The 27696-nt window shown below is 37.4% G+C and overlaps 1 protein-coding gene across 2 annotated transcripts in view; it reads left to right on the plus strand.

The window, feature by feature from the left end:
• Positions 1-27366, plus strand: part of PRKG2 (protein kinase cGMP-dependent 2) — a 94749-nt gene extending 67383 nt beyond the window's left edge. The window contains exons 15-19 of one of the 2 annotated variants that reach the window (XM_029235505.1): positions 13127-13290; positions 16761-16883; positions 17870-17932; positions 24903-24969; positions 26986-27366. In XM_029235505.1, coding sequence (XP_029091338.1) covers positions 13127-13290; positions 16761-16883; positions 17870-17932; positions 24903-24969; positions 26986-27081 — 513 coding nt within the window. In that variant the 3' untranslated portion in view covers positions 27082-27366. The remainder of the gene's footprint in view (positions 1-13126; positions 13291-16760; positions 16884-17869; positions 17933-24902; positions 24970-26985) is intronic. The other variant, XM_029235504.1, reaches the window with a different exon arrangement.
• Positions 27367-27696: the final 330 nt, after the last annotated feature.

Genomic DNA, 27696 nt, shown 5'->3' on the forward strand with positions numbered 1-27696 from the left:
GAGGGACTAACAAATGAGTAAGGAACAGAGACTCTCAAAAAGGATCTAACATGTTTAGAAAAAAAAATAACAAATAAAACTTCTATTAAGAAATTAAGAATATAATAATTGAAATTAAATATTCAATGGAAGTTTTCATTAATGGTGGAGTAGCTTGCATTGGACTAATCTCCTTGCTGAGGTTAATTATAATATATGTATAAAAATGTGTGAAAGCATTGGAGAACAACAAGAAATAGACATTCAAACCTTGAAAATAGGGAACCACACTGGGTGAAATCCATATTAATACAGCTGTTCATTTCAAAGCACTCTTTATTGTATAAGGTATGAAGAATAAACTTTAGTTAACATCATACCTGAAAGTGAAATATTGAGTATTTTCCATTTAGATTATGAACAAGATTATTTTCTTTCACTACGTTTTTTCAAAATCGTAACAGAGGTCTTAGCAAAAGAAATAGAAGACAAAAAAGCAATGAAAGGCCAAAGATTAGAAAGGAAGAAGTTACCTGTCTTTATTTGCAGACAACATGATTGTTTATGTAGAAAAGAATGAAGAATCTACCAACAAGTTCTGGAAAGAATAAGTAAACTAAGCACAATTACAGGTACAAAGTCAATATACAAATAAAAATTTAATTTTTATATGCTAGCAGTAAATATTTATAAATGAAATTAAAATGCCGTTTGTAATATCAAAACATAAAATAAATTAAATGTGTAAAAATGTGTAAGACCTCTACATTGAAAACTACAAAGTTTTATTGACAGAAAAATGACTAAATGGTAAAATACACTATGTTCATAAATCATATAACTCAGTATTTCATAAGATGTTCAGTCTTGTCCAGTTGATCTACAGATTTAAGGCCAATGCAATAAAAATTGGAGCAGCCATTTTTAGGAACTGAGATGTTTATTCTAAAATTTACACAGAAACGCAGTTTAGAAGAGTCAATAACCACTTTGAAAAAAGAAGAACAAAATTGAGGAATTTATAATATCTGATGTCAGACTCACTATAAAGCTATAGTAATCAAGGCAGTGTGATAATGGTATAAGGACAAATTACTTAATCTAACAGAATAAAGTCCAGAAATAGACATACACAGTCAACTGATTTTTAGAAAAAATGGAAGAGCTAGTCTTCTCAACAGATATTGCTGAAACAATTGGATATATACGGTCAAAAAAAGGAACATGACTCCCACCCCACACCATATAAAAAAATTAATTTGAGATGGATCATGGACCTATAAAGCACCCAGAAGTAAGCATAGAGTAATATCTTCACAACATGGGCTAGGCAGAGATTTCTTAGAACACAAGTAGTAGTAAGCTTGAAAAGTTCAGGCTACTATAACAAAAATACTATAGACTAGGTGGCTTAAACAACAATTTATTTAGTTCTAGAAGCTGGAAAGTTCAAGGTCAAGGTGCTGGCTGATCTGGTGTCTGGTCAGGGCCAACTTCCTGGCTTATAGAGAGCTGTATCCTCTTTTCTTCACATGGGAGAGAGACACAGAGAGAGAGACACACAGAGAGAGGGCTCTCTACTATCTCTTCTTATAAGGGTACGAATTCCATCATGGGGGTTTCACCCTCATGACCTAATTATCTCCCAAAGGCTTTACCTCCAAATTCCATCACACCGGGGATTAGGGTTTCAACATATAAATTTGGGGAGGGGAGATACAAACATGCAGTCCACAATTGGACTTCATCAAAATTAAAACATTCTCATCATCAGAATATACTGTTAAGAAAATGAATAGCCATGCCATAAACTAGTAGAGAATATTTGCAATATATCATTACATGACAAAGGACTTGTTTCCAGAAATATATAAAGAACTCAGTAAGAAAAGACAAACAACCCAGTTTTTAAAAATGATCAAAGATCTTGAAAAATCACTTTACAAGAGAAGACATAGGCATGATCAATAGACAATATCAATAGTTATTAGGAAACACAAATAAAAACCACAAAGATGTGACATTTCACATCCACTAGAGTGACTATAATTTAAAAGATTGACAATACCAAGTGTAGGTGAGGAAACTTTCCTAAACTTCGAGTGGGAAAGCAAAATTATAAACTGTTTGAAGAATAATTTGTCAGTTTCTCATAGAGTCAAACATACCCCTATTCTACAACAAGAAATTCCACTCCTTAGTAGAAATTCCACTCCTTGTTATTTATCCAGGAAAATTGAAATCGTGTTTTCAAAATTCTTGGACAAGAATCTTCATAACAACTTTTTCCTGAAAGCCCCCAAATCAGAAGGAGCCCAAATACCCATCATCAATTCAATTTATAAACGTATAGTAGTATATTCATCAATGGAACTCTCCTCAACAGTATAAAGCAATGAATTACTACAGGCAACAACATGAACGAAGTTTAAAAACTATGTGGAGCAAAAGGAAGACAGACACAGAAGACTATCCCTCTTTATGATTGCATCTATTGTAGAATAGATGGTAGAAATTAATGCAACGGTTGCCTCTGGGAGGAGCATTTGACTGGAAAGGGGCATGAGGGAACTTTCTGAGATAATGCAAGTGTCTGTCTCTTGACTGTATATGGTGGTTGTGGTTACGTGAGTATAATCTGCGTCAAAATTCAATGAACTGTACACCAAAAATCTGTGCATTGTATGGCTTATAAATTATACATCAACTTGAAAAATGTAATGGAAAGGTTAAATAGTGGATGATTCACAAGTGAACAGAAAAATCAGTGAATTGAAAGATAAACTAATTTACACAGAATGAAGCATATAGACACAAAAAGATGGAAAATAAAAGAAATTAGGAAACTTGGGGAATAGAGTGAGAAGTTCTTAAAATGTTCAATTGGAGTCCAAGATAAAAATATAGAGAATGAGAGAAAAGTATTTAAAGAAATAATGGCTGAGAATTTTCCAGAAGTTATAGAAAATACCAATCATCAGGTAAAGGAACCCCAACAAATCCCAACTGAGACAAATTGTGTTTATTGTAGCTTCTGTCTTTGTGTAACAAATCACTCCAAAATTTAATGGCTTAAAATAACAAGGATCGTGGACGATCTCTCACAGTTTCTGTGGGTCAGAGGTTTGGGAGTAGTTCGATTGGTTGGTTCTGACTCAGGGTCTCTCAGGAAGTCCTGTCAAGTGTCGGCTAGGGCTGCAGATCCACATTCAAGGTGACTCACCCCTCTGGCTGGCAAACTGGTGCTAGCTGTTAGTTGGAGGTCTTAATTCTTTTTCATATGAGTCTCTTTCCGGGTTGAACGTCCTCATGGCGTGGCGGCTTGGCTTCCCTCAGAATGAGTCATTCAAGAGACCGAGGAATAGCTACACTGCCTTTTAAGACTTACTCTCAGTCCCACACTGTACTCTGTACTCTGTCGGCCACACGGGGCCAGCCCTGATTTGAGAGAGGACACCTCTGAATACCAGGACAAGGGAATCATTTAGGCTCTCTTGGATGTTGGCTATTGTAGTGGTAAAAGTGCAGAACAAAAGCAAAGTCTTAAAAGCTACCAAAGAGAAAGGACAGTTTACATATAAAGGAGTAAAAATTAGGCTTTCAGTTGACATCTCAACAGCAACCATAGAAACCAGAATGCAGTGGAATAATAGCTTTAAAATTCCGAGAGAAAATAACAACAAACTTGAATTATAAATCCAGAGAAATTATCTTTCAAGAAGGTGAAATAAAGGCATTTTTAAACAAAGATAAAGAGTGTTAACCACCTACAAAAGGATGTGCTTAAGGGAGATGAAAAATCCCTGATGAAGGGTTTGAGATGCAACAGGGAGTGGTGACTATAGAAAAATGGTAAACATGTGGTTAAATCTTTCAAAATTATGGTATAAAGTAATAATTCTCACTCTACTATGTAGTATTAAAAGTGAGAAAATGCTAAATAACTGAACAACAGCAGCAGGTAGACTGAGAGTAGGTGTAATTGGAATAAAAGTGGGAGAAGATGTCAATCATTTTAAAAGAAGGCAGCAAAGGAGAACAGGAAACCTAGAAAAAAAATCAAAGAGAAAACACAAATTGAAAGTAGAAAGAAATTTAACATATGTAAACAGACTTAACTCTTCAGATAAAAGCCAAACACTGTCAAATAGATTTCAAAAATAAAAATGATGTTTACAAGAGACAGACCTAAAACATGAGGATGCAGAAAGGTTGAAATTAAAAGGATAGAAAAGAATGTGTCTGGGAAATATTCAGCAAATTGAAATGCAGGTTTCATTATGTTGGTATCAGGGAAGAAGTATTACTAAAGATAGAGAGGTAACCATATGACGATGGAAGGTTCGTTTTACCAAGATAATGTAACAATCCTGATCTTTTATTTACCGACCAAAATGCTTCAAAAATAAGAAGCAGAATTTGACAGAACTAGTAAGGAGAAATGGACAACTGTTGGAAATTTTAATACTCCTCTTGCAGAAATTGATAGAACATTCCGACCAAAAATTCACTAAAACTTTAGAAGATGAGTACAACACAATTTATAAACTTGATATAATTGGCATGTAGGATATTCCCAATATTTAGAGAATGCACATGAACAAAATTTGATCATATACTAGGTCATTAAGCAAGTTTCAGCAAATATAAAAAAAATAGGAATTGGGCTGGCAGCTGGCAGCCTAACAGTGCTGCTGCCTTTGAAGGTTCCTGAGGGGGTCCCAGTAGAAGTGAGGGCAGTAAGGATGCCTGGTCCAGCACATCAGGAATGCACGTCTGGGTGATGGACACTGGGCAGTCCAGACTTGGACATAAATGTCCTTGAGGATGAAAGACTCCTTGAAAGGATGACCTTGGTCTCATTCTTCAAATTTTCATAAGTGGTGTTTTCATCTTCCTTTATCATTTCTTGGCAATATCAGTGAGAGGTCAGACATCTAAGGACAACGATAAGGAAAGGCTTTTTTCCCCTCAGCAAAAGCCTGGAAAAAAGACCTAAGTAGGAGAAAGGTCTGCATTTTGAAAGTGTCTCTCTAGAAGCTATAGAGGTTTGCTCTTTAGTGATCATTACAGAAGATGTGTTTGTAGTGAGGGATGACGACTTGATTCTACTCTTCTTCCCCAATTCATGATCGAGAGTGCAGACTGGTTCAGTCCCACATGGAGCCCACCTGGTCTAAGCCGTCTCCATCAGGAAACATATTAGGTGGAGACGAAACATTAGCAGATACTACTAAAGGACAATGGATATTCTCACATTACCATCTCTCTTCTGCCCATCCAATAATTTCCTAATTTTTTCTTCACTTTCAAGGCCAGGGGGAGCTGATGAAGGCAGTCATGGTTATGAGTCCTCCTTCTGGTTATAATGAATGAATCTGGGGTGATATTAAGATGTAGGACAGTACTTAAAGAGTTAAAAACTGACCTTGTTCTCAACCCAAGCAGAATTTATATAGTAGCTAGCCTTCTTGGGGTTGCACAGGAGAAAACTTGGTTGTAATCCAGTAAATCTCAGCTGTCACTCATCAATAAATGTTCTATATGACTGTGCTATTAATTCATGTGAGCAATACACCTCATGTGATAACAGAACACCTCAATCTTACATTGAGTATTGTTTAAGAAAATACATTAAATGTTGATATTATTGCCTGCTTCTTTATGATCTCTGTGCCCGTCTGTACTGATAGCCCCATAATGGCAGCAACTGTGCTATGGTATTTACTGCTGGACGTTAACACACTGCTTAGCACAGAAGAATGAATGAAAGGTCAATGAGGGGACTTCCCTGGTGGTCCAGTGGATAAAACCTTGTGCCCCCAATGCAGGAGGTGCGGGTTCAATCCTTGGTCGGGGAACTAAGATCCCATATGCTGCACAGCACAGCCAAAAAATAAATAAATAAAAAATATAAAATAACTGAGTAAACAATTTGTTAAAAAAGAAAAAAGTCATTGAGGTCACTTCCTCTTCACTCCCAAAATATTTAGGAACATAAAGGTTTTGTTCAGTGACATCAAAGTATGTAAGGTAGAAATCAATAACAAAATTTAAAAAACAGGACTCCAATAAAGATGTTAAAAAAAAAAAAAAAGAACTGTACGGCTGACTTAAAAATTGCTTCAAAATTTAAAAGGCTAGATCTCATGTTAAGTGTTCTTACCATAATAAAAATTTAAAGTAAAAAAAATAAAATAAAAGAATGAAGAAATCACTAAAAATGTTTGAATTCATCTCATTGGAATTTAAAGGATATTTGAAAATAACTCAAAGGATCAATGAAGAAGAAATTTTAATGAATATCATAAAACAGAGTTGCATAGTAGAAAACACTACATATCAACACGTGGGTTGCAACTAAAATGACAGTGAGAATAATGTTTATAGCTTTTAATGTTTCAACTAGGAAATAAAGAAGGCTAAAAATTAATAAGTATTCAACTTAAGAATATGGAAAAGGGGGAAAAACAAAGAAAAGAGAAGGAAGAAACAAAGTTAAGAACATGAATTTATAAAATATAAAAGGATATGAAGTCAGGATGTTTTGAAAAACTAATGAAACTAAGAAACCGAAAATACTGATCAAAAGAAAAAGAGAAGCGGTACAGATAAATGCTATAATGAGTGAACACAACTACAGTTATAGTAGAGAGTTACATGATTAGAAAGTATTTGGGCAACTCTACTACTACATATAATATAGTATGTAGTATATTATATATATAAATGGTTGGGCTTGGGTGAGAGCTCTCTTCCTGGTTTGCAGGAGGTTCAGTATTTTATAGGAGACTCTACGCAATGCAGAAAGATACAGGTAAAATTAAAAGAAAGATTGGAACATAAACAACAAAACCTATTTTCCCATGTGATACGATTAACTCTATAGAAATCCAGAATGTAACAGCAAATTATTAGAATTTACTAGAGAGTTCAGTATGGTTGCTGGATGATAAGGTTAAATACCAGAAACATAATTGATAAATAGGAATACAACTGCCATTTACAAAAAGCATAAATATATAATCTATATATTTATATAAATATAATCTATCTAGGAATAAATCTGACAAAAATATGTGAAAGCTTTACTGAGAAACATACAAATTTATAGAAAGATATTAGAAAGACCTAAATTAGTAGGTTCATTCTCATTTCTTTTGGGCACAGAGCCAGAAAACTTACCCCAGCCTTCTTTGTGGCTAGTTGTGACCATGTGACACAGTTCTAGCTCGTGAAATGTGAGGTGACACGCTTTGTACCGCTGTCAGACCTGGTCTGATGGTGATCTGTGCAGCTAATTTCTATGCCGTCTTTCTGGCTTGTGGCCGATGAACACAGCCAATTTGAGGTTGGCAGAACCCTAAGATGGAAGGATCCCGCGTCCCTGAACCACTACTTGGAGATTTCCCTGCTGCTCAGGAAAACCCATTATGTGAGGAAGAAGTAAATTAATGGAGAGTGTAAGCTTCTGTACTTTCTTGGATATCTTTGTTGCAGTAGCTAGCATTACTCTAATTAACTCAGAAAAATGTATTAGGTTTAAAAATAGAAAGACTCAACATCCTAAAGGTATCGATACTTTGCAAAATGATCTTCAGATTTGATCCATTTCCAGTGGAATTCCAGCAGAGCTTTCCATGAAGCTTGACAAGCTGATTCTAAAGTTTATACAGACTGATCAAAGGCCAAGAATAGCCAAGACATTTATGAGGGCAAACAAGAACATGGGAGGGAACTCTCTCAGATATCAGAACTAATTATAATGCTGTAGCTCAAAATAATTGCTAATGGGAGGTTGCAAGTTAAAACCACAGTGATTTAATACTTACAGGTGGCAAAAAATAAAAGTTGATGTCACTAAAGGATGGTGAGGATGTAGAACAATAGGAACTCTACCACTGCTGTTGGTGAAGGGGTTGGTAATATAGGACCTAAGGAAAATAATTTGACAATAAGCAATGAAGTTGAACCTACCATGTCTTTGACCCAGAAATTCTACCTTCTTACACATGTCCAGTAGGCAAGATGGGAAATGATGTTAATGGAAGCTTTTTGTGTGATAACACGCTATTAGATATAAGATAAATTTCCATCAACGGCGTAAAGGACAAAAACTTTACACCATTTACAGCATGTTCTTTCACCGGTGTATGATCAGCAATGTAAGTGTACTGAAAAATGGATTAAATTCGAAAATACAATTTTAAGAGAAAAAAGGCAGTTTGCCCAAGAATAGATAAGATTTATCTAAAAATTTTTTAAATGAGAACTATATATCATATAAGGATATTAGATATGTGGGAAAATTAGAAATGAAGGCAAGCAAATTGATAAACACAAAAAGTCAGGGTAATGATGACCTCTTGGCAAGGGGTAGAAGGACAGTGTGGAAGGAGCACAGAGGGCTTCTGCATTGGTTCTGTTCTAATTATTAAACTGGTGGTGGATACTGGGGTGTTTTTATTCTCATACTTTATAACTTGCATGTATGTCACATTATTTTACATGTGTCAAGTATTTCTTAACTTGAAAAATAAAAGTAATCATTGACTCTAACCATATTCTTTTTGACAGACCGTTATTAGCTGTACTTATTAAGTGACAATTAAACTTTTCCCACTAACATGCTTTTTATGTTGCTTTTTCCCTTAAAAATCTACTTACTAATGAATTTACCTGTAATGTGAAGGTTCCTTTGGAACCTGGTTTCAGTCTCATCTTAAGTCTCCATGACCTTGCTAGACTTTAATTTTGTCTTCAACATTGAGATAAAGTCCCTAACTCATAAAGTTGTTGTGAAGATTATACATGTACATCTTATTGAAATGGATGTTAACAGTTATGTCTTCATTCAGATTCTTTCACATGAATTCTTTTACATGGTCACACATGTTGACCATCTGCTGTGCTACAGATGCTGTAGGGGGTACAAAATGGATAGGATGTAATGTCTCTCCTCCAGGAGCTAGATTTATTCACACACAACTAGACAGTGCTGCCGTAGGGGAGGTCATTGTGGAATAGAAACTGTTAAAGAACCTCATAAGAGAAAGGAATTGATCCTGTAAATTCAAGGGAGGCTTCAAGGAGGCGGCGGCCTGTGAGTTGAGCCCCCGATGATCTGATTTTTTTTGTTTGCTCTCATGTATGCAAAGCTCCCCATCATCGTTCCCACTTTCCACGAAACACTCTAAGTATTTCAGGTGAGTCACCACAGTCACCTAAAGAATGGGGTGTGTCTGTGAAGGCCTCGTCCGTACCATACCTTTGCCTCTCTCACTTGCTCTTGCCTCCCGTGGAAGCCATCCACAGTTGTCCGTTTTAGTAGATGGACCTTAGTATCACAGGGACATGAAATCCTCCTTAGTTGTTGGTGGATAGGTTAAATAGATTCACTTTACCTTTGTCTAGACTCGGGCAAAGTAAGGGCCCTAAAAATGCCACATAAATATTTTTTGGGGGGAATGTTATGTCTCCATGAATCATCTGGCTTAATTAGACTGGTCCTTTTGTATCCTTTTGTATGTGACCAAGAGAACCAGTAGCTGACAAATTTACTGACCCAGAGAGAAACTTCTGGGAAAAAGCTAATACTTACTGGATACCAGCTCCAGCAAGCCACAGTGCTAATTTTTCTTTCTGAATGAACCAATCATTGCTTCAGATATAGAAGCATCTTATGACCTTCTGGTGTGTTAAAATCTTTGGAGACAATGTTTTTAAGCTTTCAGCATAATGTATACTGTCTTTCATAATGGGAATTTACTAGAGACAAGGGAAAACCTGTGTGCAGCTTCTCCAGAGATTCTTCTTGAAAGCTCAGTTCTTCTAGGAAAAAAAATTTTTAAAGGGAAGGTGTCTATTTTCTTATCTTCTAGAATGAGCCCTTTGAAACATTAGCCAAGCCATGCATACCCCTTCTCTACCGCTGGAGGCTACCCCTCCAATGGCCTCCTAGAAAACAAATCCGAAACTCTTTCTGTGGTTTACTAGACCACTCCACAATCTGCCCTCACTTCCTGCCACTTCCCGTCACACACTAGGGCCCAGACACAGTGGCCTTCTTGCCAATCCTTGATCTTCACCTCGCATGTTCCCGAAGGTTAGGGCCTTTGTGCTAGCTCTTTATCTGTCAGAATCATCCTTGCTCAGATTTTTACAGAGCTTTCATTCTTATTTCATGCAGATTTCTGCTCCAATCTGCTCAAATGCTACCTCCTCAGAGAGACTTTTCTGATCACCCCATTTAAAGTATAATTCCTGTTGATCTCAGTACCTAACTGCTGTATGTTTCTCCATTGCATATATCACTATTTGGCAATATTACATATGCTATGATATATTTTTTAATTTTTTTATTGAAGTATAGTTGATTTACGATGTGTTACTTTCAGGTGTACAACAAAGTCATTCAGTTATATATATACATAGGTATACATGTATATATATACACACACACGCACACATATATATATATATATACATTCTTTTTCAGATTCTTTTCCCCATGGGTTATTACAAAATATCGAGTATAGTTCCCTGTGCTACACAGTAGGTCCTTGTTGGTTATATGATATTATATTTTTTATGCATGTTCTCCTCTTTCTCTTAAATGTAAGCTCTAAGAAGACTGGGGGCTTTGTCTGTACCCTGGTGCTTGGTACATAATGGTTTTCAATAAATATTCATTGAATGAACAAAGGAAAGAACTTACATTTCTATTGACTAGAAGATAAAGGGTTAAAGAAAAGATTGAGGCTTCGTGGTGGTATCCATGCTGGTACAAGACAGAGGAAGTGTGAATTTTTATAGAAAATACACAGAACTTCACATCAGAAGATCTGGGACCTTCTATATTTGGCACATGACTTTGAATAGGTCTGAGCATCAATTTCCTCCAACCAAATGGATTAGACTAAAGTTGATAAGATCAAAGGAGATAAAGGAAGTGGTAAGTTTTCATAAATCTTAAAATCTTAATATAATTATTGCCATCTCTTTGGGTCAATATGTAAATACAAAAGCAAAATCAGGTACTCAGATTAAAATTTCTTACTTTCAGAACTGGAAAAGCTCTCCTAAACATCTAATGAACTTCCAGTCATCCTTACATGGGAAACTTAAGTGCAGTTTAAAAAATGAGTTGAAGGGCTGTTACAGAACTACAAAATATAATATTTCCATACATGCATGGATGCAAATGAAATTATAAGCATTGTTTTCTTGTTTCTTAAATTTCAGTCATTATAAAATTAGCTAAGATTTTCATATTGGTTCTTTATCTGAGGAATAAGTAGGTATGCTAATTTCAGCTAGTTACAAATTTTACTTTCATAATATTCCCAGCCATCTCTTAGGTACAATCTTTGCGAGTCATTCTGTGTAGATAAAAGGAAAGAGCAAAAGCCCACTTCAAATTAGGTTGTTTAAATTCCCTTTTTTCTAATAAGGATATCCTTGCTATTATGTGATAAATACCAAAAAGCCTTAGTAAAAAGGTAAATTGCTAAGAGATTTTTAAACATATGACAAATGTTTTAAATATTAATATTTGAATAAATAAATGAGGGCTAGATTTTATAGTTCACTGATTCATATTTTTTTAGGTGAGGACCTATTTTGATGTGTTAACCTGATTTATTTAATTTTTTTAGCCAAGATTATTGCCATATTATTGAGATAGTCCACGTATAATGAATCTATTAAAATGTGCATGTTGAAGCCCAGCTATAATTTATGTGTCTGTTTACTTGGAGGTGGAGGGTGGTTTTACTAAAATAATATCTTTATGTATGGGAGATGAAAAGTACATGCTAAATCGCCCCTGTGGAAGGAAACCAACTTTGTTTTGCAGGGCAGGACTTCAGTCATATACACTGCCTCGATTTAATGAGCAGGTCTTCTGTTGCTCCAGCTTTCTTTCCTGTCTTTATTCAGTTCACAGAGTTCATTGAATAGAGTCTCAGAGAAGTGGAAGGGCCTATCCTGAAAAGACAGAAGAGGGTAGCACCCATTCATCACGCTGGGAGAGTTCCTAATCCTCTGTCAGTGCTGAGCTCAGATGTCACTTCTTTTTTTTTTTTTTTTTTTTTTTGCGGTACGCGGGCCTCTCACCGCTGTGGCCTCTCCCGTTGCGGAGCACAGGCTCCGGACGCGCAGGCCCAGCGGCCGTGGCTCACGGGCCCAGCCGCTCCGCGGCATGTGGGATCTTCCCAGACCGGGGCACGAACCCGTGTCCCCTGAATCGGCAGGCGGACTCCCAACCACTGCACCACCAGGGAAGCCCCAGATGTCACTTCTTAACGACGTCTTTCCCCACCATCTTCTCCCTAATGTTCCAGAATTCTATGTCTTTTGGCTCTTTGAGTTTATACTTTGCATAATCTTCTACTATATCCTGTCTCACATGGCAGTTTTTTAATCACATCTGTTTAAGTATTCCCAGTACTCTGAGCTTCTCCTAGTCAACACTGTATCTGTAGCACAGAGCCTGGCCTATTGTGAGTGCTGACAGTATTTTTGCAGAATAAATAAGTTAATGCAAGTGCTGCCACCCTGAGAGAGACTGAGGGTGTACAGAGTTCAGCCAAAGTTGAGATGGGATGATCCTTGCTTTTACTTTGGACTGCCAACATTTAGAGGGTGCAGACATTGTGCATAAAGGTTTTTAAAGACTGTCCAGAATTTTAAGCCCCTCTTCTTCTCAACAACGGTCCCTTTCCCAAACTCTCAATTCTGCTATCATTTTTCCTTTTATGATGAAGCTCAAAGGGCGCAAGTGTCTATCACTTCCCCCTTCTCTCTTCTTGCCAATGAATACCACTATTGATTTGCAAGTTACTTGTCTGCTTGCCCTGAACTTCACCTTGGTTGTAAGGGTCTCTCCTTGCTAAACCATCCCTCTCGTCCTCGTGGGCATAGAGGTGTGTGCATGGAATTTTCTCCAATGTAACGAGATTTACACCTGGCCCTGCAAAAGAATAAATGAGAGGGTCAGTGGAGTGTGTGTGTGTGTGTGTGTGTGTTTGTGTGTGGTGTGAAGGGGAGGGTGGAGGTGTTGAAAGAAGATTGAAGAAGTTAGAGGAAGACAAAGAAGAATGTGAGTTTTACGGTCTCTGAAAATTTCTTTGATCTTCTTTTCCAGGTTGACTTTGGATTTGCTAAGAAAATAGGATCTGGACAGAAAACATGGACGTTCTGTGGAACTCCCGAGTACGTAGCTCCTGAAGTCATTCTCAACAAAGGACATGACTTCAGTGTGGATTTTTGGTCCCTGGGAATTCTAGTGTATGAGCTCCTCACGGGCAAGTAAGTACCTTGTGTTTTGTCTCTTCTTTAGAGAAGTGCAAAAATAACTTACTACTGATAAAAAATATATGATTTAAGAATTTAACATTTTGGAAGTGTTTTTGATTAAGCATGATGCCTTTTCCTCTTCACATTATGTCATATATAACATGCTTTCTAGCTTGTAACATGGTGAAAAGATTCAGGAAGTTGCAGGAAAGGAGTACAAAATTGCTATGGTTTACCTAGAATGGCAAGGCCTGTTATTATGGATAATATATCAAGTGTGTGAAGGTTTGGGGAATCCATCATAAAAATGAGAAAGGAAATTGAAGTTGTGGGCTGTTATTATTTCCTCATATTTTTTTTTTTGTAGTTGAGAAAATAGCAATCATAATTCCATTAAATCCATTGATCAATTAAATTTAGCCGTGTTCTTCCATTTTCCCAATAAATCATTAACCAGAAATGCTGAAAGAAGGCAACATTGCTGGATTTAAATTTTAATCCCCTTGTCAACTGCTTTCTAGAGGTGCTAATGAACAGAGACAAGACACAGCAGGAGTTTTACAAGTTAAAATTGGATTGCCATTCCTGAAGCGATTAAAGGGCTGTATTAATGAATCCAGGATCCCAAATATTCAACCTGCCTGCACACACATACACATTTATACACACACATGTACACACACATATTACCTCACATCTGTAAAGCCCTTGACAGCTTACAAAGCACTTACATGTGTATTATCTAATTTTGTTTTCACAAGCTTGTATGGAAGTTAAAGCAGGAATTGTTTATTATCTTATGATGTATTATGATTATTTTATGATTTAAATCTTATAGATTAGAAAACTGTGTCAGAGAGCTACTTGCCTAAGATCAAGGATTTAATCTCAGGTCTTCTGACTCTAAATATGACACACTTTTCATTAAACACATGTGCCTTATACATAAGAGTTTTTTAATATAATGCATGGCTGTGTAGACAGGATCCAGATCAGGTAGTTTTCTTTCCGGTTTTCTACCTCCATTTCTCATTAACTGATCTGGTCATTCTTTTAAGCCTTTACAACCAAATATTCTCAGTCTTGATGTCAGGGAGGATTTGCATTTGAAATGGCATAAGAAATGCTGGAATGAGCCCAGTGACGGGGATTCCAGTCTCAACACCTGCGTTACAAAAGGAGAGTTTTGTAGAATCTTCTTGAACTTTTTACACTGCAGATTTCAATGTTGGGTTACCCATGGCTCCATTCTTTTTCCTTGTCCACATGAAAGATTATTTGAGGGCTTCCCTGGTGGCGCAGTGGTTGAGAGTCCGCCTGCCGATGCAGGGGACACGGGTTCATTCCCCGGTCCGGGAAGATCCCACATGCCGCGGAGCGGCTGGGCCCGTGAGCCATGGCCGCTGAGCCTGCGCATCCAGAGCCTGTGCTCCGCAACGGGAGAGAGGCCACAACAATGAGAGGCCCGTGTACCGCAAAAAAAAAAAAAAAAGATTATTTGATATCTGTAATCATTTTCAAATATTCATTCTTAAGATTTTGAAGTAAAAAAGAGAAAAATTTCCAGGTAGTCATTCAGAGATAAAGTTGATTAAGGTCTCAGGACACAAGGATTTCTATTTCAAGAGTTTGTTTCCTCATCCCTGGAAAATTTGTCAGCTGCATTTCTAAGACATTCATGATGGCTCTTGTAGGTAACTGGAGAATATGCATTTCAGTCTTCATCAGCTGGAATAAATTGTCACAAGAAGTAGGGAAATAAAGTGAGAGAATAAGGAAGGGGAAAAAAATCCTCAATAACTTGGAGTTGCTGAAGTGACCTTGAGCTGTCATGAAGAAGGTGCAAAATTGCTGTTATAAAGGCTTTCGGGGTAGGGCGTGAGAAAAGTTCATTTTAAATGCCCTAAAGTCAGGAGGTAAAACAAAAGAACTAAAAAACCAAAACAAAACAAAACACAACCTACTTGTAAATATATAAATAAGTTGAAGGAATTGTAGCAATGGTTTTTGTTTTCTACCTCATTTTCTTTTCAAGTGAAACATAGATTATTGAAAAGTTGGTGCACCAAACTTGTTTCAGGTTCATTACCAAGAGTGGGAACTCTCGGTATCCAAAGGTCTCAAGCGTGACCAAGGTACAACAGAGTCATTCATGAAAATCATCTTTAATTTTCAAAAATTAAATGACACAATAGAATAGGTATGAAAGTGTTTTTAAAAGCAGAGTCCATGCATGGACATGTTATCCAAATCCAGTGGTTAATTTCCAGTGCTTTCTTACTCGTCTTAGCAACAGTTGCCTTGAAATTCTCTCTTCGTGGTTTCTAGGACCTGCCTTTCTCTCATTTCTCTTCCCATGCTAGAGGCTCCAGCTCAGTGTCTGTTGCTGGATTCTTCTTGTCATCCTGACCTTCTTCAGTGGTCATCGGGCCACTTCAGTCCTTGACCTCTTTCCTACCCACTCACTCCTTGGGTGATAACATCAAGCCCCATGCCCCATAGATACTGTCTGATGACTCCCCGGAATCATACCTCCAGCCCTAAACTCTTCCCTGAATGTCAGACTCATAAATGCAACTGTCTGCTTAGCATCTCTACTTGGAGGTTCAAGATGCAACTCGATTCTCTTCCTCAGAACCTGCTCTGAACCTGCGCACCCACAGCCTAACCTCCACACCAGTCTTAGTAAACAGTAGCTCCGTTCCATAGGTCAAAACACTTCAGTATCCTTCTTGAATCCTTTCTTTCTCCTGCGTACCACGTTCACCCCAGTAGCAAATCCTGTTGACTTTATGCCATCGAAATAATCCAGAATCCCACCATTTCTCACCACCTTCACCACTACCGTTCGAGTTCAGGCTACCAGGCCTGCCTTCCCCCACCGCTAGTACCATCACAGTTTATTTTGAACACATTTTTAAAAAGCTTACTCTGACTTCTGTAAATTAGATCACTTGACCTGAGCGTATCCCCAAGTCCTTCCCGTAGCCCGCTAGATCGAGATGACCATGCTGCCCTCACCTCTTATACTCTCTCCTGCTTCCTCACTCCACCAGCAACACTGCCCTCCTTTCTGTTCCAAGAACGACCCATGTCCACTCCTAACTCCTGGCCTTTGTACTTGCTGTCTTGGAATCTCTTGCCTGTGTGGCTCATTCACTCCCACCTCTGCTCAACTGCCAACATATGAGAGATGCTTTTCCTATCCACTGTGTCTAAAAAAAACACACCTCCTCTCTCTCACTCTCTGTCCTCCCCTTTATTTTTGTTTTTAGTGATTATCACCACTTGACAGATTACCTCTGTGTGTATGTGTGTGTGTGTATTTTGTTAAGTGATATGAAATTATTTTCTAGCATATATCCAGATTTGCTATAAAACAACTCATGAGAGGGAGGGAGGGAGGGAAAAAAAGAAAAGAAATTTAGTTGTAAATGTGTCTCAGATGCTGGTCCTAGTGTCCTATTTTGGCTTTTCTCTAGCCCACCCTTTTCTGGGATTGACCAAATGATGACCTACAATTTGATTCTCAAAGGAATTGAAAAAATGGATTTTCCCAGAAAGATAACCAGACGACCTGAGGATTTGATTCGGAGGCTTTGCAGGTGAGAATGACTATTAAAAACCCCTTGTTCTTGGGGGAAGGTGTGAAGGCTTCTCATTTCTGCTGCCACACATTTTAAAGTTAGGTGTATATTTACTTTTTGTACTTTTCTATGTAGTTAAACTATATTTAATGAAAATCATGTTCTATTTTGCCGTCTGTGCTAGAAGTTTGAGTTTCCTTCATGTAATACACAGTACCTACTTATAGTTTAAAAGAGATGCAGATTGTTCAGGTTATCTTTGAGAATCATCTTTGTCTGTTAGAGAAAAATAGAACCACAAAACTTAGCTTAATAAAGGAGTAGTTTACAGCCTTGTTATTTTGAGAGAAAATTAGTGGCGATGATAAAGTGTTACTGTATGTCCTCTTTCAATCTTCATTTAAAAAAAAGTACTCCTATTTTAAATTACTCCAAATTTCTACTAACCACTAAAAATAATTTATTGGAGAAAAGAAGACTTCTAGAATTTTGTTTAAGCTTCATTTTGTTGCAGTTTTCTTGCACACTTGAACTTTTTAAAAAGCTTTAAAATTTAGTAAATTTAGAACATGAAACCTAGCTGTGAGTTGCCCACAGAAATTTCTGCATGCTTCTAAAATTTCAGCTCTGTTGTAAATGATTCTCTAAAGCTTTCCCTGGTTCCCTTAGCAGACTTGGTAAGGTGGCGTCATCCTGTTCTTTTAAGCATTTATTCATAGCTCATTTAAAGCACTGGGAGATACCTATATCTATATAACCATATGTATATATCTATATATTGGGATATATAGATATTGAATACATATATTCATATTCCTGACTGTAATTTGACTGTGGCTCCCCCAGAGGGGGCATGTGTTTTCCATCTCCTTTATACTCAGATGTGCCTGGTCTATGAATATTGTTGACAAAATGAATGAATGAATAAAGAAAAATTGTTAACTTTTAATGTAAAATTCACTCAAACATAGTTATTATAAATTGACTTAAAATTTTTATTTTAGGCAAAATCCAACAGAAAGACTAGGAAATCTGAAGAATGGAATCAATGACCTTAAGAAACACAGGTACATAGTTACTTCTTTGCCCAGAAAAATCTAGAAATTTATTTTTAAAGTGTGGTAATCTTGAAGCTTCTCTCAGTCTGTAAAGATCCCTACACAGATGATCAAGTTTTCCTTTTTGGTGCTTTATTTTTAATTTGTGTTTTACGAGCTGCGATGAAGTTATAAAACAAATTACAAAATCACATATTCAAGTTATAGCAACTTAGCTTTTTATCTGCTGCAATCTCCATTATTATTTTTTAATATGAACTTGGATTCTATAAAGGAATCAAGTTCTAATTTTGACGTTTCATTTACAGTTAAAGTAGTATAGCTATTGTTCTCAATATTCTAGAGAATGGGTCAGCTAAACCAACTGTTAAATAGTATTCTACTTCAGTTTTAATTAATATTATATATTTATTTAAAATATAACTTTCCTTTGACCAGCCCTCCACATTTTGAAGCTTCCTATCGTATATTACTTTTGGAGTAAAGTACATTGATTTCCACAAAACCTCAAACAGTGTTTTATCCTTATGTAATAATCTAAAAAGCACCTTTTTCAGGTCTGTGAATTTCTAAAGCTGGTCTTTAAAACCATCAATAACTTCCATAATATAAACTCTCTGATTTCGTTCCATATGTGGAAGTTCAGGCCTTGGAGTTTTTTGGTTTTTTTTTATCTATGCCTAGCTAAATCCTGCAATCCTTGAGATGTTTTGATTTTGCTTATGATTTACAGAAGTGAAACATCACCTATTGATAGTACAAAAAATAAATTTGAGAATTTCATTACTGAAAACCTTTGAGCACACTGCTGTGTTCACTTTCAGAAAGAAAAACACCTCTCAGCATTTTATTCCTCTCTGGATATTTGTACTGAAGAATTAGGGGCACATCAACACAGTGTGAAAATAAGGGGAGAGATGCTGCTGAATAGAAACACTATTCATTTTTCTGAACAGAAGTGGTGCAGCTCAAAAAAAAAAAAAAAATCCCCAAGCTGCCAGCCCTGCTCTATCTATTCATGAACTTTCTTGAAATAAAGCCATGTATTCAACATTGTAAATTCATATCGGGCTCTGCCATAAGGATATATCAGGATGGGGATGGGGAAGCAGGGAGGGAGGAGGAGATGGAGACAGACACATCTGTGGATTTTATAGACATCAAAATACGTATTTTATTGTTCTTCGTCATCTTTTGGATTGTCTTTAGTGTAAAGCTCATTATTTGTCTTAGATTCCAATTTATCTCTCTTCCTATGTGCTGTTATCACAGTTTCTTTTCTCATGATAAAATGACACATAAACACACCATTCATATTGAACAAACAAGTGTCCAGTCAGTTAAAGTCCCCCCTTCCAATGTATTTCCTCTTTTATCTCATTAAAGAAGCATCTTCATGTTTGCTCTGGGGTAGTTGGGAAATAGAAGTGATATAATTGTTAACAGGTTCCCGTTTTATCTCTTACTTCTTATTTACCTGAGGCTCATTTAAATACAGCTGTCAAATTGTGATTAGATGTACATGCAGATTCATGCTAAAGGATTTTCTCACTTCAGCATGGTAATGAAGAATTTTGAATTTCCTTCCCCATAGGGATTAATTTGCCCACTCTTCTTAACAGACAGGGTGTTCTTTGCCAAGTAGCTGAAGCATACAGCTGAAGCTGCTGTGTGTAGGGCAGAGTTCACTAATAAGATGTACCAAATTTACACAGTGCCTTCCGGTGAGCTCAGGGAGATCAAAAACATTATTTCATCTGATTTTCATAGTGCTTCTTAGCATACAAAGATGAGGCACGGGGGTCTGAAAAATAGAACTCTCTTTGCTTTCCAATAGGAGTGTTCTATAACCTTCCGTAAGTCTCCAAGGCACATATAGCTTCACTACCCAGTATATTCTTGGAATGTTTTTTAAAAAAAACATTCTTTCTAAAATTTGCCATCAGATTTTCCCACTCCTCTCTAAAGTAAAACATCTTTTTTCCTTGGAGAGCCATTTACTTCAATTTTGTATTTAACAACAATAGTTAAACGTGGCATATTTTTATATGTTTGTCCAGTCTGTGTTAAATCATCTTTCTTAAAAATAGAGCTCCTCCCTCTCCTATTTGTAAGTTAACTTATAAACTAGGTACCAGTCATGTCTCCCAACACCTCTCTGAAAAGAGGGATAATATAGTTGTAGGGTACAATTAAGTCTTTCCTGCTAGGTAGAGGAGTAATTTGTTTCAGGTCTCTTAATGTTACCTTTAATATTTCCAGTCTCTAGAATTTTACTCTCAAGAATAGCTACTACTCTTCTAAAAATGAAGAAGCAATTTATGTACAGTTGCTGCTAATATTTCTTTAGTGAATATTTTTCACACACGACTGCATGCTGGCACTTGGATTACTTAAAATGTGGTTAGTGTCAAAAAGGCCAGGTGTTAAGTGAATAACCACTCATGTTAAGTAAATATTGCCATAAGTCAAATTGTAACAAGTACTCAGCAAGAAATGCATAGGCTCTTTGATTCAGTAGAGTAACAGTAATGATTTTTATTAATATTTATGGAGTAGCATCTGGGTAGAGAGCATTGTAAAATATGTGAAAAGGAATTGTGTCAGTCATCGGTGGCAAAAGAAAAGAATCCACAGAACTGTGTGTCTAGAAATCCCTAAAAATGGAGCCTCGGTCTGTGCAAAGAAGGTGATGGGTGGATCATGGAGAGGACTTCTGTGGTTTTGCAGCAAGGACAAGGGAAGTCATACATCTAGGATTGCTGTCTGACTCTCACTCCTTGCTTAGAGACTCAACAGTGTAGACCCAAATGGCACTTTGGGTTAAGAATGGCATCTGAAATGGAATGTACTAAGAGCCCGCCCTCTCTGTTTTTAGTACTTTTTCTCTTGCTAAGCTTAGACTTGGAATGAGAAATCCAGTCAAGGAGTGACCCAAAACCAACTCCATGAGAGGGAGGAGATTGAAAAAGGTAGAAAAGGGTAACTTCGGATACGGTTGACAGACTGATGAATACGAGGGCCTCCCAAAATCTCCCAGCCTTCATTCTGATACCTCCCACCACCACCCTGACCTATCACGCCCCCACTGCGGTCATTCTTCACATAGCAGCCAGAATCGTCTTCTGAAAACATATTTAGATTGCATCACTTCCTTACAACCTTCTACTGGCTTCCCGATAAGCATAAAATCTTGACTCCTTGTTGTGTTCTACAAGACCCTATAACATCTGGCCTCTGGCTGGTTCTCAGACATAATATTTTTCTCTCGTTTCCCCTCCACTCACCACACTTCAGCTCATTCCTATCACTTTCTTCCATTCAGAAGGTCATTGCCACAAATCTTCCCACGGCTTCTCCCTTCTCTTCATTCTGGCCTCAATTCAAATATCACTTCTTCAGATAGCACCCTAGCTAAAAGCAGCACCTCCCAAGCTATCCGTATCCCAGTCATCATCCACCATTTTATTCTCTTTTATCTTCCTAGTACGTATTAGTATATGAAATTAATGTCAATGTTCGTATTGTTTTTTTTGTTTGATTACTTGTCACCTCCTGCCAAAATAAAAATATCTTGAAAGCAGGGTCTTTGTTGTTTTTGATGCCTGGGACCAAGTTGACTTTCCATAAATTTTTGTTGGCTGGCAGACCTGACCTCAGTGTCCCAATAGAAAAGATCAGTGGATTTAAGCAGTATTATTCCAGGTTCTTTATAAGATTCTGAGAGACACAGTACATTGTTTCTGTCTGAGAGGAGCAAGTCCTCCTCATTTCTGGTGTTGCATTTCCAGCTCACCAAGCCTGATACGTATCCTAAAGACCAGATCAGTCCTTCCTTTTAGATTAATAGTTTGGAAGCAATAAAGGAAAGAACTTCATCTGGCCATCAGCCTCCTCTCATTACAGATAACTGTAAAATACTTTTTATCTTGGAGCCTCTTCTATACATTTCACCAATAGCATCACCACCATGGCAGTGTGTTACTGTAAGACATGATAGTTAGAGGTCCTATGTAAGGGTGTTCTCTTGTAGAGTCATTCAGTTATTCAACAGACATTTATTGGAGTCCCTGTTTTGTGTCAAGTACTGTTGCAAGTGTTAGGGACACAGAAGGAAAGGAAACAGACAAAAACCCCTACTCTCATGGAGCTTGCATTCTAGTTGGAGAGAAAGAAAATAAAGAAAATAATTAAGTGTATAGTAGGTATATTAGAAGGCAGTAACTTATAACGAGAGAAAATAAAGTATGGAAGGAGGATGGGAAGTACATGGGGGTGGGGTTGGGGAGGGGTTGCCATGTTAGACTGGATGGCCAACGAAGGCCTCTCTAAGAAGATGACCTTCGAGAAAATACCTGATGGTGTTGAGGAGACAGACCATGTGGAAATCTGGAGAAAGGACAATTCAGCTACAGGGGCTCAAGTGCAAAGGTCTTGAAGTGGGAACATCCCATGCTTGTTGGAAGAATGTTGAGGAGACAAAGGAGCAAAGAGAGAGAGAAAGAGAAAGGTAGGGCAGTGGCAGGGTGGGGGAAGGGTGGTGGTGGAAAGGGTGATAAGGCCTGTGGGTTTTAATAAAGACATGGTAAAGACTTTGCCTTTTACACTGAGTGAAATTGGAAGCATTGGACAGTTTTGAACAAAGGCATGACGTGAACAAAGGCTGCAATGGCTGATGGCTTCAGGCAGGCAACATTTAGTGTTTACTGGAATGGCAGGCAACAGGTTTTTTTGTCCGCAGTTGATACAGTGATTAGATTACTCTTTCAAGTTTTCCTCCAAACTTAAAATGTTGGAGGAAACATTTCCTCCAAATGACTTGCATTTTAAATGATCACCCTTGCTGGGCTGTTTCCCATGGACAAAAGCAGGAGGACCCGTTAGGATGTTATTATACTAATACAGGCAAGAAATAACTGTGGCTTGGCCCATGCTGGTAGAGTAGAGGTGTTGAGTATTGGCCAGGTTCTGAATACCAACGTATTTTGAACGTAACAGACTAGATTTACATATGGAGTGAGATAGGATGTGAGAGAAAGGATAACTCCAAAGTCTTTGGTTTGAGCAACTGGAAGAGTTGAGGGAAGTTCGTTGCGGAAAATTTGGAGCTTCAATGTGGACCTGATACAGCTAGATGCCCGTTAGACATCCAGTGGGGAGATGGTGAATGGCACTTGTAGCTAGCAGCCTGTTAAGCAGTGTGTGTGTGTGTGTGTGTGGAGGGGGGCAGGGTGGTGGTGGAAATAGCAGTTGGGGAGTAATCAGTTTATACATGCTATTTAAAGCCACAAGGCTGAATGAGATTTCCTAGAAAGTGGGAGTAGTTGGAAGAAGAAGAGGTCCAAGGACTGAGCCCCAGAGCATGCCAACTTCCTATGGAAATAGCAATGGAAAATGAGAGAAAGCACCCAAGATGGTAGGAAGAAAGCCAGGACAAGGGCATGTCTCTGGCGCCAAATGAAGAAAGTGTTTTGGGAAGTGTGAGTGATGAGCTGTGCTAAGAGTAAGATGAAAACTGAGAATTGAGGGAATTCGCCGGAGTGGAGAGGGTGAAGCCTGATTGCGGTGTGCCCAGGAGAAAATGGGTAGTGTCGACTGAAGAAAAACACACAACCTAAAAGTTGCAAGTTATGTTTTATTTGGAGACCTTACTGAGGACTATAGCCCAGGAGACAACCTCTCAGCTCTGAGGAACTGCTGCAAAGAGGTTAAAGGAGGAATCAGGATGTATAAGAGTTTTTGCTTTAAAAACAAAACCATGTAGTACAACATTGGAAGATTACTGCTGAAGTGGGGAAGGGCCATATAGGGGTTGGGGAGTAAGAGGTACAAACTATTAGGTATAGAATGAGCTACGAGGATATATTGTACAACACAGGAAATATAGCCAATATTTTGTAATAACTATAAATGGAGTATAAGTTTTAAAAATTGTGCATCACTATATTGTACACCTGTAACTTACATACTGCTGTACAGCAACTATACTTCAATTTTAAAAAGAAAAAAAATTACCGCTAATCACAAATAGAAGACAGCTCAAGTCAACGATTTTACTGCTTTTCTATATATGGGAAGATGTAAGAGTTTGGGCTCCTTGAAATTACCCCTTAGATATGCATCTTAACTATCTAGGGCCAGTATTCAGTTTTCCTCCATCCTGAATCCCCCATCAGGTGGCTGCAATGGCTGACGGCTTCAGGGCAGGCAACATTTAGTGTTTACTGGAGTGGCAGGCAACAGTTTTTTTTGTTCACAGTTGATACAGTGATTAGTTTACTCTTTCAAGTTTTCCTCCAATGGGAAGAGAGAAATGGAATGAGAGTTGGAGGGGAGTTCGGGTCAAGGGAGATTGCTTTGTGGTTGGAAGAATTTAAATGTTTCCATACTGATTCGAATGCCCCAGGAGAGACGGTGTTAAAGATTCAGGAGAGAGGAGAATTTAAGGAGCATGTCTGAATAGAGAATGTCTACAAGATCAAATACACAGCAGAGGAGCTGACCTTAGTGAGAAGCAAGGGCAGTTCATTCATGGTGCAGTAGAGAAAGGGAACACACAGATGTGCCTACACAGGCAGGTTTGCTGGTGGAAAATTGTAGAAGTTCTCTTTTCTGCTCCTGGTTTCTTAGTGAAATAAGAAGTCAGGCCATCATTTGGGAGGGAAGATGGATAGGAGGTCTGAAAGTTTGAGGAGAGAGGACGAAGTATGGATTATGAGTCTAAGGGAGTGTGATGAGGGGAACAACAGGGAAACCTAGACTGACTGCTGGGCAGCATTAAAGGCCCCCCTGAGGGTAGTGGGCATGGATTTAATGTGAGAGACACACGTGTGTGGGCATGGTTGGTATTTTCCTCTGATCACTTGCAGCTATACTGTTGCAGGCAGGGAGCAGGCAACAAAATGGGTGGACAGATGACTTGACATGCTAATAGTTTATCAGATAAGTAATATTTCTCTGTACTTTTCTGATTTCTCAGGTGGTTAAATGGTTTTAATTGGGAAGGACTGAAAGCACGGAACCTTCCATCACCTTTACAAAGAGAGGTATGGTATCTACTATATTACTCTCTTGATTTTTTTCCAAGTATTTGTTTTTGTAAACAGGTTTTAGGGGTGTGTGTGTGTGTGTGTGTGTGTGTGTGTGTGTGTAGAATAGATTAAAAAAATTCTAACAGCTTTTAAATTTAAGTGAAAATGTCTTTGCAATTGTGACTATATGGTCTAAATAGTATTACGTATTCAATGGACCTTAGCTCAGCTCTTAATAATGGATTACATGTAAATCTAAATCCCAAGGTAGCCAGTGTTGGTCAGGCTGACAGATGGTTCTAAAAATATAATATGAACCTATATGTAATTTAAAATTTTCCAGTAGCTGTATTAAAAAAGGTAAAAGAAATGGGTGAAATTAATTTTAATTATCATAATACATTAAAATATTATTTCAACAGGTAACAAACACAGAATATTAATATATTAATAAAGATGTTACATTTATTTTTTTCATACTAAATTTTCAAAAATCCCAAGTGGTTTTTCCACTTTCAGCCGTCTCAGTTCCGACTAGCTATATTTCCAGTGCTCAGTCCCCATTGCTGGTTGGACAGCACAGCTCCAGAGAAAGCAGAACATCTGCTAAGTTGGGGAGGGAGGGGGATGGCTCAGGAATAATCTAGTCAACACCCTACAAATGTTATGTTGTGTTCTCTGTAAAGGAATTTTGAGGATCTTTGTCTTTCTTTGTACCTTTTTAGATTGACATCTGAATTTTTTCATTACTCGTCTAAGTCATTGTGGAAAATGTAATTTCGAGTTGTAAATATTGACATTTTACAGTAAAACATTACTCTTACTTTGCCCCTTTAAATATATCCAGTGTAATCTAAATGCCATTGAGGTGTGAAACCCATAAGCCATTTAAAAAATAGAAATATTACATGACTACTTTTTCTCTCTAAACTCCTATTTTCATGTTTCCATTAGGTTTTCTCTATAAAATTTCACCCTAATGTAAAAGATTTTTATACTGGATGGTCTTCTATTAATCATTCTTTAAGTGCCTTTCAATTTTAGTTTTTATAAAATTAAAAATTTTTGTGAGGATAAAAATTTCGCTGGCAACACAAATATTTCTTCTGGATTCAGTTATAATTACATTTTTGTAGCATGCAGTATCAAACAACATACATATATTATAAATTTTTAAATAATTATTAAACGAAAATGTTTTGAAAAGAAATTATTAATGTACTTGTGGATGAATATTATTTACTAAAAAATGGGATCAGATTCCACATCAATTCTATTTCTTTTTAAAATTATTTTTCTGTAGATGAAAGTGCTAAGAATTGTGTTCACATAAATAAGTAAATGAGAGTGGAGGATTTTATAATAGCAATGTCACTTTGAGCACCTTCTGAGTAGTCTCCTTATGCCCCCAAAAAACTCATTATGATGGATCATAAATAGTATTTTTAGTGATCTATCAGCTGATAATTCAATTAGGTACTAATGAAGATTGTTTGAAAGCAAAGAATTGGAAACCACTTGATTTGCAAAGTAATTTAATACCAGAGTCATTTCACTCTTTCAACAAGGTCACTAGTATTTTGAATTGTCCCTTTGTTTGACATTCTGGAGAATTTATATGGGTCAATTAATCCTATAAAAATTCAAGATCAGTGAGAAACTTTATTATAAAGTGGAAGAAGGATTCTGGCAATTTTTGATATTTTTAATATTTCCTTTTAAAATATTTTCCAATTTGAAAAAAACAAAAGAGACATCATTTCTGTCACCTTTTCTTTCAGAAATAACTCTTTAAGCCAGGTAGCTCCTACTGCATGTAATTCTGGGACCCGATCCATTTGTTCTAAAGGGGAGATCTCATGGGGCTGAGAGTGTGACTCAAAAATGATAACTGGTTATCTTTTCCTTATATGTACATTACAAGTGGTTGCAGTAGAAAATCAGTGTTCAGATACAGAAAGCATTCCCCATATGTTCTAGCATGCTTCATCAACGTTATCCTCACCTTTGGTTTCATCCTTTTTCTACTAGCTAAGTGGACCCACAGATCACAGCTACTTTGACAAGTATCCTCCCGAGAAGGGGGTGCCTCCTGATGAGCTGTCAGGCTGGGATAAAGACTTCTGACAGAAGAAAAGATGATTACTGCCCTACATACACAAAAGGACTATAAGGACCAACAATCCAACGCTGATTATTTCTCTTCAGAGTATTATACTATCTTTTAGAAGACCATTAGAGAAAAGAAATCCCTGCCCATGAGCTGGGGGTGGGAAATAGTAGGTGCGGAGGTGGTTCTGAATGATAATGTCTCATTTAGATGTTGTGAATTATTCGTGTGTTCTGTTCTTTGCTTTTCTCAAATGTTGAAGGCTGTTCTATTCCCCTCTTCAAAGTCAGAACCATTTTTGTCAAAGGGACATCATTTTCTCTGCAATCTGTTGCTCCGTCCCAATCATATTTGTCTCCTTTGAGTCCTAGTAAGGTTTAAAAAGTGTCTTGCCCTTGAGCAACTAAGTCATTCAAATAGAAGGAAGAACAAGGGTGAATTTTGGAAGATTTCCCCCGTTCTCAGCAATCCCACGTAAGCATTATGTCATCTTGAAGTCATGGCTTGCGGTAAACTTGGTAGTCAACAGAAGTTCTTGATTTTCACCTGTGTTCAACCTAGAAATATATTGATAGGCTTCTGAACCTAGTCTGGGGAAAGGCAAATTTGAGTATTAGTCATTGGTACCACTT

Source organism: Monodon monoceros, unplaced genomic scaffold (genome assembly GCF_005190385.1).
Source record: "Monodon monoceros isolate NGI ecotype Baffin Bay Population unplaced genomic scaffold, NGI_Narwhal_1 Super_Scaffold_20, whole genome shotgun sequence".
Lineage (NCBI taxonomy): Eukaryota > Metazoa > Chordata > Mammalia > Artiodactyla > Monodontidae > Monodon > Monodon monoceros.